We start from the raw sequence: 15,806 nt of genomic DNA, 5'->3' as shown, positions 1-15,806 counted from the left end.
TAACAGTGTGCTGAAAAATTCATAATCTTTACATATTTGAAATAATGCAAGAAGAGAAGTATTTAGGGAAGTACATGTATGTCATAAATATAGCTCAAAGAATAAAATATAATAAAAACTTTCCTGATAATCTTTAATTTCCAACATTTAATAAATTAAAAAAGGAAATATGTTAATTCAGCATCATTGCAGGTAGTTGCCTTGTTTAAAGTTGGAAAATTACACCCTACCACATACTACTTAAAAAAACATAATGCATGTATATTTCAACATATAAGAGAGGCACTTCCATGAACACCTTTAAATTTTGACAGAACATTATCTATCAGCTGTCTGAATATTTGCAGATCGTAATCATCCGACCCAGTGTAAATCTTTACGACAACAGAGAACAGTGTTTGTTTCCTGTGGGGAAGATCACACATGCACATTAACACAGGTGAATGAATATGTTGAATTATGCCACATAATACTAATTATTGTCTGCTTGGGACAAAAGTCATAGAATGCGAGAAAGAGGGATTACTATCTGGCAGTGGCTGCGGCAGTGGGCTTAAACAATTTGTAAAGCTTTATATTCAGAAGGTAGAGACCTGGATTCTTCATACCTTTTATAAAGATGCCTTATGTAAATAAGTTTCCATCTGTCATTTGTCCATAGTCCTTGATATAAAAATAAGGAGATGAGGTAAGATTGCCAATAAGACAACTATCCACCAAAGTTCAAATAAAGTGGATATAGGCAACCCTACGGCCTTCAACAATGAGAAAAACCCTTATTTTCATTGTTCAGCAAATAATTGTAAAAAATGTTTTTATGCCTCCACGTCAAAATGTCGAGAGGCATATTAACTTACTCCTTCTGGAGCACCTGAGATCACCCCTGGTTTTTGGTGGGGTTGGTGTTGCTCAGTCTTTAGTTTTCTAGGTAGTGTTTTTTATACTCTTGTTTGTCTTTCTCTTTTTTTGCCATGGGGTTGTCAGTTTATTTTCAATTTATGAGTTTGAATTTCCCTTCGGTTTTTACGCCTCTCTTTTATAACAAAACAATTTACAAAAACCAATAGAACAGACATGAACAATGGCAACCACTGAACTACAGGCTCCTGACTTGAGACAAGCTCATAAAGAATGTGCCATGGTTAAACATGTTTGTGAGTGCTGAACCATCCCCCTTAACCTGGGACAGTGGTGTAACAGCACAACATAAGAACAAACTGTAAAAATTAGTAGCATTTGGCTTAACTCAAAAGATCAGTACAAGGCACAAAAACAACTAACATAAAAACGATAGAAACAAAACACTGAAATAAGAGTACTTGCAGTTACTGAGAGCTAGTTCAAAGCCAATTACAACTAATAAATAAATCATGTTCTCCCAGACTAAACTGTCAGTCAGTATACATCCAACAGATTTAGTGTAAAGAAGTCATAAATAGTATGAGAAATGCATGATGTTGTGCAATGCCAAAGTATAAGTAAACAGTATCAACAGGATGTAGGACAATGAGTTATTATAACTGTACATATATAGCAATATACATTTTTCAAAAACAAAATCAATATTAATACCAATAAATAACCATTTTTAAAGCTTTTACTACTGTGTTGAATTGATAACTTTTAAGAATAAGTTTATTTTTTGTTAAGAATTCTACAGGTACAGCCAAACTAACTAACAAAATCTTTGTATTTATGAAAGAATTTAGCCAGATTTGTCACATTTCATTTCCATAGATGATTATTTTGGTCTTCCCCCTCAGTCATGGTCTATTGACTTTGATTATTTGGCATAGTTTACATGTGAAAGTTTGTAATTACTGGAGTAGTTCATTTTAAGATAAACCTCTGATGTTAAGTCAGTGATAAAATTGAGAATGGAAATGGGGAATATGTCAAAGAGACAACAACCCGACCAAAGAGCACACAACAGCCGAAGGCAACCAATGGGTCTTCAATGCAGCGAGAAAATCCCGCACCCGGAGGTGGTCCTCAGGTGGCCCCTAAATAAAATTGTGTACTAGTTCAGTGAAAATGGACGTCACCCTAAACTCCAAACCATATAAATGAACTAAAATTTAAAAACATACAAGACTAACAAAGGCCAGAGGCTCCTGACTTGGGACAGGGGCAAAAATGTGGCGGGGTTAAACATGTTTTGTGAGATCTCAACTGTCCCCCTATACCTCTAGCCAATGTAGAATAAAGAAACACATAGCAATACGCACAGTAAAACTCAGTTTAAAAGAAGTCCAAGTCCGATGTCAGAATAGGTAACAAAAGAAACTAAGCAAAATGACAATGATACATAAATGAACAAAGGACTACTAGCAGTTACTGACATGCCAGCTCCAGACCTCAATTAAACTGATTGAAAGATTATAACTTCATCATATGAAAATCAAGTACAATCCCTCCCGTTAGGGGGCCGGGTTTAGTATCATACCATCATAAAATATATGAGAAGAACATAACCCGTATCATGCCAACAACTGGTTTTAGAATGAATGTGTTTATTTCCCATGCAAATATGAGTGAATCAATATTTATACCAAAATATGCAATCCTTAATGACTTGACAACAGTATTGTAACTATATCCTTTCCGAATAAGTCTGTTTAAAGGTTTGGTTAGTTTTTGAGGTGAATGCCGACATTTTTGTGCTTTGTAAAGAATATTACCATAAAAAATTGGATGTGAAATACCTGAACGTATAAGATGTCTGCATGTTGATTTATATTTACGAATGATGTCCTTGTACCGATGATAAAATTTAGGGATGTTCTTTGAAAATGCGACGGGCGTATCATGCGCTCATGGCACAGTTGTTTATTCCTGCAAGGGAACATCACCATCTAAAAATGGATAATTAACAATAGGAAATGAAAAATCATCTGTTTTATCATAAATTTTTGTATTAAGCTTCCTGTTTAAGATAAATATATAAAGATCCAGGAAAGGGCAGTGTTCATTGAAGTATTAGCTTTATTCAAAGTTAGTTCAGCAGGATAAATCTCTTTAGTGTACATACTGAAGTCGTCATTATTGAGAACCAATATATCATCTAAATATCTAAAAGTGTTATTAAATTTTTGAATCAGATGTTGTTTCGATGGGTCTTTGCTGATTTTAGTCAGAAATTGTTACTCATAACAATACAGAAACAGATCCGCAATAAGTGGTGCACAGTTAGTCTCCATTGGAATTCCGATAACCTGACGATATACGGAATGTCCATAGCGAACAAAAATGTTATCTAGTAAAAATTTAAGGGCAGTTATAGTATCAAAGCAGGTCCAATTGACATAGTTCTTTTGTTTGTTTTTACTAAAAAATGACCTGAAAGAGTTTGAACATATATATTCGCATTCTGACTTTTTAAATGCCCATTTAATCAGGTGTGTGAATTTTTATACGACCGCAAAAAAATTTTGTGGTCGTATATTGGTATGACGTTGGCGTCGACGTCGTCGTCGTCGTCGTCGTCCGGCGTCGTCGTCCGAATACATATTGGTTTTCGCACTCTAACTTTAGTTTAAGTGAATGGATCTTTTTGAAATTTGACCATAAGGTTAAATACCACAAAAGGAAGGTTGGGATTGATTTTGGGGGTTATGGTACCAACAGTTAAGGAATTAGGGGCCAAAAAGGGGCCAAAAATGAGCATTTTCTAGTTTCCAGACAATAACTGTGGAACGGTGTATGGATCTCTCTGAAATTATACTACAAGTTTCCATAACACAAAGGGATGGTTAGGATTTGCTTTGGGGGGTTATGGCTCAAACCGTTTAGGAATTAGGGGCAAAAAAGGGGGAAAAACAAGGTTGTCCTGGTTAATGGACAAATACTTTAGTACAAAACATAATTTAAAGCAGTGTAAGGGAGATAAATCAAATACATCATTGAAATTATCTCCCTTACACTGCTTTTAAATTATGTATAAAGTAATGGTTAATGAACAATAAAGATAATCTAAAACAGTGTAAGGGAGGTAATCCAAATACAACGTTTTGGTTACTTCCCTTACACTGCTTTTAAATTATGTTTAAAGAAATGCATATTTATAAAGGAAGACCAGTAAAAATATCTGCAAATGTTGCATCTTCTTTTTTTTACAAAAAAATCCATATGAAAGATTTGACACTATATTTTTAATTCTATTATAAAATAGATTAAGTTAGCACTATGGTAAATTTAAATGGGTAATTATGGTTGCAAACTCCATTGGAAATTTGAATTGAGATTATGACCATATCTTGAGGGAAAGAATTTTTTTGGGGAAAAAGGGGGGGGGGGGGGGGGGTAAAAAGAAATTGTGGGGGGTCAATTTTTTCTCATTTCAGATTTCAGAAATTAAAAAGAATTATTCTTCAAATATTTTTTTTTTTTTCAAATTTCAAATATTGAAAAATTTCAAGAAGTAATCTTTAATTACACAGTATGGCGCATTAGATTTGTAAAATCTTTGACCACATTTATTTATTTGTTATGCCGAATCTAACCGTGAATTTAGATTTTTAATTTTGGGTCCAGTTTTCAAATTGGTCTACATTAAGGTCCAAAGGGTCCAAGATTAAACTTTGTTTGATTGTAACAAAAATTGAATTCTTGGGGTTCTTTGATATGCTGAATCTAAACATGTATTTAGATTTTTGATTTTTGGCCCAGTTTTCAAGTTGGTCCAAATTGGGGTCCAAAATTAAACTTTGTTTGATTTCAACAAAAATTGAATATATGGGGTTCTTTGATATGCTGAATCTAACCATGTATTTAGATTTTTTATTTGTGGGCCCGCTTTCAAATTGGTTCATATTGAGGTCAAAAGGGTCCAAAATTAAACTTTGTTTGATTTCATCAAAAAATGAATTATTGGGGTTCTTTGATATGCTGAATCTAACCATTTATTTAGATTTTTTATTTGTGGACCGCGCTATCAAATTTGTTCATATTGAGGTCAAAAGGTTCCAAAATTAAACTTCTTTTGATTTCATCAAAAACTGAATTATTGGGGTTCTTTGACATGCCAAATTTAACCGTGTATTTAGATTTTTAATTTTGGTTCCTGTTTTTATACGACCGCAAAAAAATTTTGTGGTCGTATATTGGTATGACGTTGGCGTCGTCGTCGTCGTCCGGCGTTGTCGTCCAGCGTCGTCGTCCGAATACATATTGGTTTTCGCACTCTAACTTTAGTTTAAGTGAATGGATCTTTTTGAAATTTTACCATAAGGTTAAATACCACAAAAGGAAGGTTGGGATTGATTTTGGGGGTTATGGTATCAACAGTTAAGGAATTAGGGGCCAAAAAGGGGCCAAAAATGAGCATTTTCTAGTTTCCAGACAATAACTGTGGAACGGTGTATGGATCTCTCTGAAATTATACTACAAGTTTCCATACCACAAAGGGATGGTTAGGATTTGCTTTGGGGGGTTATGGCTCAAACCGTTTAGGAATTACGGGCAAAAAAGGGGGAAAAACAAGGTTGTCCTGGTTAATGGACAAATACTTTAGTACAAAACATAATTTAAAGCAGTGTAAGGGAGATAAATCAAATACATCATTGAAATTATCTCCCTTACACTGCTTTTAAATTATGTATAAAGTAATGGTTAATGAACAATAAAGATAATCTAAAACAGTGTAAGGGAGGTAATCCAAATACAACGTTTTGGTTACTTCCCTTACACTGCTTTTAAATTATGTTTAAAGAAATGCATATTTATAAAGGAAGACCAGTAAAAATATCTGCAAATGTTTTCATCTTTTTTTTTTACAAAAAAATCCATATGAAAGATTTGACACTATATTTTTATTAATTCTATTATAAAATAGATTAAGTTAGCACTATGGTAAATTTAAATGGGTAATTATGGTTGCCAAGTCCATTGGAAATGTGAATTGAGATTATGACCATATCTTGAGGGAAAGAATTTTTTTGGGGGAAAAAGGGGGGGGGGGGATAAAAAGAAATTGTGGGGGGCCAATTTTTTCTCATTTCAGATTTCAGAAATTAAAAAGAATTATTCTTCAAATATTATTTTTTTTTCAAATTTCAAATATTGAAAAATTTCAAGAAGTAATCTTTAATTGCACAGTATGGCGCATTAGATTTGTAAAATCTTTGATCACATTTATTTATTTGTTATGCCGAATCTAACAGTGTATTTAGATTTTTAATTTTGGGTCCAGTTTTCAAATTGGTCTACATTAATGTCCAAAGGGTCCAAAATTAAACTTTGTTTGATTTTAGCAAAAATTGAATATATGAGGTTCTTTGATATGCTGAATCTAAACATGTATTTAGATTTTTGATTTTTGGCCCAGTTTTCAAGTTGGTCCAAATTGGGGTCCAAAATTAAACTTTGTTTGATTTCAACAAAAATTGAATATATGGGGTTCTTTGATATGCTGAATCTAACCATGTATTTAGATTTTTTATTTGTGGACCCCGTTATCAAATTGGTTCATATTGAGGTCAAAAGGGTCCAAAATTAAACTTTGTTTGATTTCATCTAAAATTGAATTATTGGGGTTCTTTGATATTCCAAATCTAACCGTGTATTTAGGTTTTTAATTTTGGGTCCTGTTTTTTAAATTGGTCTACATTGAGGTCCAAAGGGTCCAAAATTAAACTTAGTTTGATTTTGACAAAAATTTAATTCTTGGGGTTCTTTGATTTGCTGAATCTAAACATGTGTTTAGATTTTTGATTATGGGCCCAGTTTTCAAGTTGGTCCAAGATAGGGTCCAGTATTTAAACTTTGTTTGATTTCAACAAAAATTGAATATATGGGGTTCTTTGATATGCTGAATCTAAACATGTATTTAGATTTTTGATTATGGGCCCAGTTTTCAAGTTGGTCAAAATTGGGGTCCAAAATTAAACTTTGTTTGATTTCAACAAAAATTGAATATATGAGGTTCTTTGATATGCTGAATCTAACCATGTATTTAGATTTTTTATTTGTAGGCCCCGCTATCAAATTGGTTCATATTGAGGTCAAAAGGGTCCAAAATTAAACTTTGTTTGATTTCAACAAAAATTTAATATATGGGGTTCTTTGATATGCTGAATCTGACCATGAATTTAGATTTTTTATTTGTGGGCCCCGCTATCAAATTGGTTCATATTGAGGTCAAAAGGGTCCAAAATTAAACTTTGTTTGATTTCATCAAAAATTGAATTATTGGGGTTCTTTGATATTCCAAATCTAACCGTGTATTTAGATTTTTAATTTTAAGTCCCGTTTTTTAAATTGGTCTACATTAAGGTCCAAAGGGTCCAAAATTAAACTTAGTTTGATTTTAGCAAAAATTGAATTCTTGGGGTTCTTTGATATGCTGAATCTAAACATGTGTTTAGATTTTTGATTATGGGCCCAGTTTTCAAGTTTGTCCAAGTTGGGGTCCAAAATTAAACTTTGTTTGATTTTAACAAAAATTGAATATATGGGGTTCTTTGATATGCTGAATCTAAACATGTATTTTGATTTTGGACATTGGACCATAATAGGTAAATTAAAAAAATTCAAGTTCTTAGACCACATTCTTTCTGTGTCAGAAACCTATGCTGTGTCAAATATTTAATAACAATCCAAATTCAGAGCTGTATCAAGCTTGAATGTTGTGTCCATACTTGCCCCAACTGTTCAGGGTTCGACCTCTGTGGTCGTATCAAGCTGCGCCCCAGCGAAGCATTTTATTTAAATTAGTCTACATTAAGGTCCAAAGTGTCCATAATTAAACTTAGTTTGATTTTAACAAAAATTGAATTCTTGGGGTTCTTTGATATGCTGAATCTAAACATGTGTTTAGATTTTTGATTATGGGCCCAGTTTTCAAGTTGGTCCAAGTTAGGGTCCAAAATTAAACTTTGTTTGATTTCATCAAAAAATGAATTATTGGGGTTCTTTGATATGCCAAATCTACTGTGTTTTTAGATTTTTAATTTTGGGTCCCGTTTTTTAAATTGGTCTACACTAAGTTCCAAAAGGTCCAAAATTAAACTTAGTTTGATTTTAACAAAAATTGAATTCTTGGGGTTCTTTGATATGCTGAATCTAAACATGTGTTTAGATTTTTGATTATGGTCCCAGTTTTCAAGTTGGTCCAAGTTAGGGTCCAAAATTAAACTTTGTTTGATTTCAACAAAAAATGAATATATGGGGTTCTTTGATATGCTGAATCTAACCATGTATTTAGATTTTTTATTTGTGGACCCCGCTATCAAATTGGTTCATATTGAGGTCAAAAGGGTCCAAAATTAAACTTTGTTTGATTTCATCAAAAACTGAATTATTGGGGTTCTTTGACATGCCAAATTTAACCGTGTATTTAGATTTTTAATTTTGGTTCCTGTTTTTTAAATTAGTCTACATTAAGGTCCAAAGTGTCCATAATTAAACTTAGTTTGATTTTAACAAAAATTGAATTCTTGGGGTTCTTTGATATGCTGAATCTAAACATGTGTTTAGATTTTTGATTATGGGCCCAGTTTTCAAGTTGGTCCAAGTTAGGGTCCAAAATTAAACTTTGTTTGATTTCAACAAAAATTGAATATATGGGATTCTTTGATATGCTGAATCTAACCATGTATTTAGATTTTTTATTTGTGGGCCCGCTTTCAAATTGGTTCATATTGAGGTCAAAAGGGTCCAAAATTAAACTTTGTTTGATTTCATCAAAAAATGAATTATTGGGGTTCTTTGATATGCCAAATCTAACCGTGTTTTTAGATTTTTAATTTTGGGTCCCGTTTTTTAAATTGGTCTACATTAAGGTCCAAAGGGTCCAAAATTAAACTTAGTTTGATTTTAACAAAAATTGAATTCTTGGGGTTCTTTGATATGCTGAATCTAAACATGTGTTTAGATTTTTGATTATGGGCCCAGTTTTCAAGTTGGTCCAAGTTGGGGTCCAAAAGTAAACTTTTTTTGATTTCAACAAAAATTGAATATATGGGGTTCTTTGATATGCTGAATCTAACCATGTATTTAGATTTTTTATTTGTGGACCCCACTATCAAATTGTTTCATATTGAGGTCAAAAGGGTCCAAAATTAAACTTTGTTTGATTTCATCAAAAATTGAATTATTGGGGTTCTTTGACATGCCAAATTTAACCGTGTATTTAGATTTTTAATTTTGGTTCCTGTTTTTTAAATTAGTCTACATTAAGGTCCAAAGTGTCCATAATTAAACTTAGTTTGATTTTAACAAAAATTGAATTCTTGGGGTTCTTTGATATGCTGAATCTAAACATGTGTTTAGATTTTTGATTATGGGCCCAGTTTTCAAGTTGGTCCAAGTTAGGGTCCAAAATTAAACTTTGTTTGATTTCATCAAAAAATGAATTATTGGGGTTCTTTGATATGCCAAATCTACTGTGTTTTTAGATTTTTAATTTTGGGTCCCGTTTTTTAAATTGGTCTACACTAAGTTCCAAAAGGTCCAAAATTAAACTTAGTTTGATTTTAACAAAAATTGAATTCTTGGGGTTCTTTGATATGCTGAATCTAAACATGTGTTTAGATTTTTGATTATGGTCCCAGTTTTCAAGTTGGTCCAAGTTAGGGTCCAAAATTAAACTTTGTTTGATTTCAACAAAAAATGAATATATGGGGTTCTTTGATATGCTGAATCTAACCATGTATTTAGATTTTTTATTTGTGGACCCCGCTATCAAATTGGTTCATATTGAGGTCAAAAGGGTCCAAAATTAAACTTTGTTTGATTTCATCAAAAACTGAATTATTGGGGTTCTTTGACATGCCAAATTTAACCGTGTATTTAGATTTTTAATTTTGGTTCCTGTTTTTTAAATTAGTCTACATTAAGGTCCAAAGTGTCCATAATTAAACTTAGTTTGATTTTAACAAAAATTGAATTCTTGGGGTTCTTTGATATGCTGAATCTAAACATGTGTTTAGATTTTTGATTATGGGCCCAGTTTTCAAGTTGGTCCAAGTTAGGGTCCAAAATTAAACTTTGTTTGATTTCAACAAAAATTGAATATATGGGATTCTTTGATATGCTGAATCTAACCATGTATTTAGATTTTTTATTTGTGGGCCCGCTTTCAAATTGGTTCATATTGAGGTCAAAAGGGTCCAAAATTAAACTTTGTTTGATTTCATCAAAAAATGAATTATTGGGGTTCTTTGATATGCCAAATCTAACCGTGTTTTTAGATTTTTAATTTTGGGTCCCGTTTTTTAAATTGGTCTACATTAAGGTCCAAAGGGTCCAAAATTAAACTTAGTTTGATTTTAACAAAAATTGAATTCTTGGGGTTCTTTGATATGCTGAATCTAAACATGTGTTTAGATTTTTGATTATGGGCCCAGTTTTCAAGTTGGTCCAAGTTGGGGTCCAAAAGTAAACTTTTTTTGATTTCAACAAAAATTGAATATATGGGGTTCTTTGATATGCTGAATCTAACCATGTATTTAGATTTTTTATTTGTGGACCCCACTATCAAATTGTTTCATATTGAGGTCAAAAGGGTCCAAAATTAAACTTTGTTTGATTTCATCAAAAATTGAATTATTGGGGTTCTTTGACATGCCAAATTTAACCGTGTATTTAGATTTTTAATTTTGGTTCCTGTTTTTTAAATTAGTCTACATTAAGGTCCAAAGTGTCCATAATTAAACTTAGTTTGATTTTAACAAAAATTGAATTCTTGGGGTTCTTTGATATGCTGAATCTAAACATGTGTTTAGATTTTTGATTATGGGCCCAGTTTTCAAGTTTGTCCATGTTGGGGTCCAAAATTAAACTTTGTTTGATTTCAACAAAAATTGAATATATGGGGTTCTTTGATATGCTGAATCTAACCATGTATTTTGATTTTGGACATTGGACCATAATAGGTAAATTAAAAAAAATCAAGTTCTTAGACCACATTCTTTCTGTGTCAGAAACCTATGCTGTGTCAAATCTTTAACCACAATCCAAATTCAGAGCTGTATCAAGCTTGAATGTTGTGTCCATACTTGCCCCAACTGTTCAGGGTTCGACCTCTGCGGTCGTATCAAGCTGCGCCCAGCGAAGCATTTTATTAATTTATATCAATGATTTACCACTTCATGTTAAACAATCCAACATGGATTTATATGCTGATGATTCAACATTGCATTTTCATGATAAGAAAATTGAAAAAATTAACAGCATATTGCAAAATGATTTAAATGCTGTACAATCCTGTTGTAACAATAACAGTATGAAAATTTATGCACAAAAAAGAAAGTAAAATTGAGAATGGAAATGGGGAATGTGTCAAAGAGACAACAACCCGACCATAGAGCAGACAACAGCCGAAGGCCACCAATGGGTCTTCAATGAATGAATTGAGTTCAAAACAAAAACTATCAGAATTATGTATTACCATCAACTAAACCTGTACTGAGAATGTCCATTCTTTCAAATTACTTGGAATTGACATTGATGAAAATTTAAGCTGGGAAGAACATGTTGATCATATATGTAAGATTATCTCATATAAAATATCACTTTTGTATAAACTTAATGAATATTTGCCTATACACATAAGACAACTATTTTATAATGCATATATTCTACCATATATAGACTATTGTAGTTCAGTTTGGGGAAATTTATTACAAAAAGATTCCGATAGAATCATAAAACTTCAAAAACGGTTTCTGTTCCATCTAATTTTATGTTTTCTTCTTTAAAATGGCTATCCTTTAAAGAAAGAATAAAATACCAACAATCAATTCTGATATGTCGCCACAAAAGACAACAACACTCATAAGTATCTAAATGTTCTCTGTATAAAATAATGCAGAGGAATTTCATTAATTCTTTCAAATTAAAAAATTCAAAATTAGAGAACTATATATAAAAGTACCATTAAAAATTTCTTTTTTTTAAAAAAAAGGGGTGCAAGATCATACATATTTTTTATGAAAATTCAGAATTCACTCCTTTTTAGCTCACATGGCCCAAAGGGCCAAGTGAGCTTTTATCAACACTTGGTGTCTGTCGTTGTCCATTGTAGTCCGTCGTCGTTTTTTTTACAAAAATCTTCTCCTCTGAAACTACTGGGGGAGTCTGTAAAACTAATTCAGTTCATACCTTTCTTTGTTACAGGATGGAGGAGTATTTACCTTTGGTTGTGGTAGTCATGGTCAGTTAGGGCATAATAATACAAACAACGAGATCCTTCCTCGAAGAATTATGGATATGATGGGGACAGTTGTTACACAGATAGCTTGTGGCAGGTATGTTTTTTGGAGAATTTAGTTGTTACTATAGAAATTTAATATAGCTGTGGTTTTACCAATGAAGGTCAGACAGGGTATTTGAAAACCTGGAGAAAGAGAAGTGAGAAATGAGGTTGGGGAAAATAACGGAGGAGTGGAAGAAAGGTGAAAAAAGTAATTATATGTTTACCAAGTATTAACAACAAACAGGAGAACAGCAGATAAAATAAAAATTGAAATACTTAATATCAAGCTAATTTATTTCTGTATTTCCTTTTGATTATGAAATAATTACATTACATAGATGTTTCATAATGATTCTACCGCTTCAATTGAAAGAAAGCACTCACATAGTATTTTAAAGTAGGTTTTAATGCCTCAATAACACACAACATCCTGACTGCACATGCTCTATAGGATAACATTACAACAATACTATGGAATATTTACCACAAAAACAAACAACAAGCTTGATTTAACTTGTAATTTACTGATTTTATCATGCAATTTAAAAGTAATTATAAGAATTGAATGCTTCTTTTTATACGACCGCAAAATATTTTTGCGGTCGTATATTGGTATCTTGTCGTCGTCGTCATCGTCCGAAGACACTTGGTTTCCGGACAATAACTTTAGTGTAAGTAAATAGAAATCTATGAAATTTATACACAAGGTTTATAACTACAAAAGGAAAGTTGGGATTGATTTTGGGGGTTATGGTCCTAACAGTTTAGGAATTAGAGGCCAAAAAGAGGCCCAAATAAGCATCTATTTAGTTTCCAGACAATAACTTGTGTTTAAGTGTATGGATCTCTCTGAAATTATACACAAGTTTCTATACCACAAAGGGATGGTTAGGATTGGCTTTGGGGGGTTATGGCTCAAACCGTTTAGGAATTAGGGGCAACAAAGGGGGAAAAACAAGGGTTTCCTGGTTAATGTACAATTAAGACAATTTAAAAGCAGTGTAAGGGAGGTAATCCAAACACAAACAAAATTATGTATAAAAGAATGTTGTATTGTCTTGAGGTGATTAGCTGTCAATTTACTTTAAGAAGTTACTATTAAATTTATGATGATTAAGGAATATTGATTTTAGCCATGGTTATGTAGGTCATTTTCTATTTTAAGACTATTATGATGTATTTAAATTGGTAATTGTGGTTGCAAACTCCAATGGAAATTTGAATTGAGATTATAACCATATCTTGAGTGAAAAAATTTTTTGTTTGGAAAAAGGGTGGGGGAGGTGAAAAAAAAGGGGGGGGGGGGGGGAAAGAAATTGTCGGAGGGGGACAATTTTTTCTAATTTCAGATTTTAGAAATAAAAAAGGGGGATAGAAATTTTTTCTATGCCCCCGCCGTAACGGTGGGGGCATTAAGTTTTACCCTTGTCCGTCTGTACGTACGTACGTACGTCCGAAAATTGGTTTCCCTTCTCTAACTTGAGTTTGCCTCAACCAAATGTTATGAAACTTATACACAATGCTTATTACCACAAAACACAGATCAAGTTTGACTTTTGGTGGCGTCACTTTAACCGTTCTAGAGTTATGACCCTTTATAAATGGAAAAATTGCAAAATTTTTAGTTTTCGTTCTCCAACTTAAGTTTGCCTCAACCAAATGTTATGAAACTTATACATAATGGTCATTAACACAAAACACAGATCAAGTTTGAATTTTAAGGTGGCCTCACTTTAAACTTTCTAGAGTTATGCCCCTTTATAAATGGAAAAATTGCAAATTTTTTATTTTCTTTGAAATATCAAGTAATTTTTATACGACCGCAAAAAAATTTTTGTGGTTGTATATTGGTATGACGTTGGCGTCGTCGTCGTCGTCGTCTGGCGTCGTCCGGCGTCGTCCGAAGACACATTGGTTTTCGCACTCTAACTTTAGTTTAAGTGAATAGATCTCTATGAAATTTTACCACAAGGTTCAATACCACAAAAGGAAGGTTGGGATTGATTTTGGGGGTTATGGTATCAACAGTAAAGGAATTAGGGGCCAAAAAGGGGCCAGAAATAAGCATTTTTGTAACTTCCAGACATAATTTGTGTGTTAGTGTATGGATCTCTCTGACATTGTACCACAAGTTTCCATATCACAAAAGGAATGCTGGGATTGATTTTGGGGGTAATTGCCTCAAAATTTTAGGAATTAGGGGCCAAAAAAGGGGCAAAAAACAAGCATTTTTCTAGTTTCATAACAATAACTTGTGTGTAAGTGTATGGATCTTTCTGAAATTGTACTACAAGGTTCCATATCACAAAGGGAAAGCTGGAATTGAGTTTGGGGGTAATTGCCGAAACGTTTAGGAATTGGGGGCCAAAAAGGGGCCAAAAATAAGCATTTTTCTAGTTTCCAGACAATAACTTGTGTTCAAGTGTATGGATCTCTCTGAAATTTTACTGCAAGGTACCATTCCACAAAGGGAAGGCTGGGATTGAGTTTGGGGGTGATGAATCATAAGGGGGTTCAAAAAATTTGGGGGGGGGGGGGGTGATTTTTTTTTTTTCCTTTTTTTTTTTCTTTTAAAATTTTCCATTTTAAGTTGGTTATTTCTGATTTATATTTAAAAGCAAATAATAATGATATGGTAGGAGATACACACCAAACAGGATGTGTAAATTATTATATAATAAGTATTGTGCAATAGCAAGAAATTTTCAATTGCGCAGTATTGCACAATAGCAAGAAATCTTCAATTGCACAGTATTGCGCAATAGCAAGAAATCTTCAATTGCACAGTATTGCGCAATAGCAAAAAATATCCAATAGCACAATATTGCGCAATAGCAAGAAATTGTCAATTGTACAGTATTGCGCAATAGCAAGAAATATTTAATTGCACAGTATTGTGCAAAAGAAGATACTTCGTATAAATTGCTTATTTCTTGACCAATTTTAATGGGGTTTTATTCTTGAATTCTTGGGTTTCTTTAATATGCTGAATCTAACCGTGTATTTAGTTTTTGGATTTTGGGCCCCGTTTTTAAATTGGTCCACATTGAGGTCCAAAGGGTCCAAAATTAAACTTTGTTTGATTTCATCAGAAATTGAATTATTGGGGTTCTTTGATATGCCAAATCTAACCATGTATTTAGATTCTTAATTTTTGGTTCCGTTTTCAAATTGGATATGCTGAATCTAAACATGTATTTATATTTTGGATATTGGACCATAATAGGTGAATGTCCAATTTAAAATTTTTAAGTTCTTAGACCACATTCATTCTGTGTCAGAAACCTATGCTGTGTCAAATATTTAATCACAATCCAAATGCAAAGCTGTATCAAGCTTGAATGTTGTGTCCATACTTGCCCCAACTGTTCAGGGTTCGACCTCTGCGGTCGTATCAAGCTGCGCCCTGCGGAGCATTTTATTTAAATTATAGTTATCTTCGTTTGTCCATGATTATAGTTGAATCAACTACAATCAATGCTTTATACAATGCAATGTTTAATTTTGACTTCCACTGATAAAACACAGATCAAGTTGAATTTGGGTAGTGTCACTTTAACCATTATTGAGTTATGCCCCTTTTTAAATCGAAAGATTGCAAAATTTTTAG

General features: G+C 32.6%; 1 protein-coding gene across 5 annotated transcripts in view; it reads left to right on the top strand.

Moving 5' to 3' along the window:
* LOC127709697 (probable E3 ubiquitin-protein ligase HERC4) overlaps positions 1 to 15,806 on the top strand; it is a 428,281-nt gene that overhangs the window by 78,701 nt on the left and 333,774 nt on the right. For all 5 annotated transcript variants that reach the window (XM_052215333.1, XM_052215334.1, XM_052215335.1 and 2 more), the window contains exons 7-8: positions 348 to 439; positions 12,118 to 12,248. In XM_052215333.1, the coding sequence (XP_052071293.1) occupies positions 348 to 439; positions 12,118 to 12,248 (223 nt within the window). The remainder of the gene's footprint in view (positions 1 to 347; positions 440 to 12,117; positions 12,249 to 15,806) is intronic.

This window comes from Mytilus californianus, unplaced genomic scaffold, assembly GCF_021869535.1.
Source record: "Mytilus californianus isolate M0D057914Y unplaced genomic scaffold, xbMytCali1.0.p SCAF_7, whole genome shotgun sequence".
NCBI lineage: Eukaryota > Metazoa > Mollusca > Bivalvia > Mytilida > Mytilidae > Mytilus > Mytilus californianus.
Note: the sequence above shows the minus strand (reverse complement) of the source record. Positions and strands in the feature narration are given on the sequence as shown.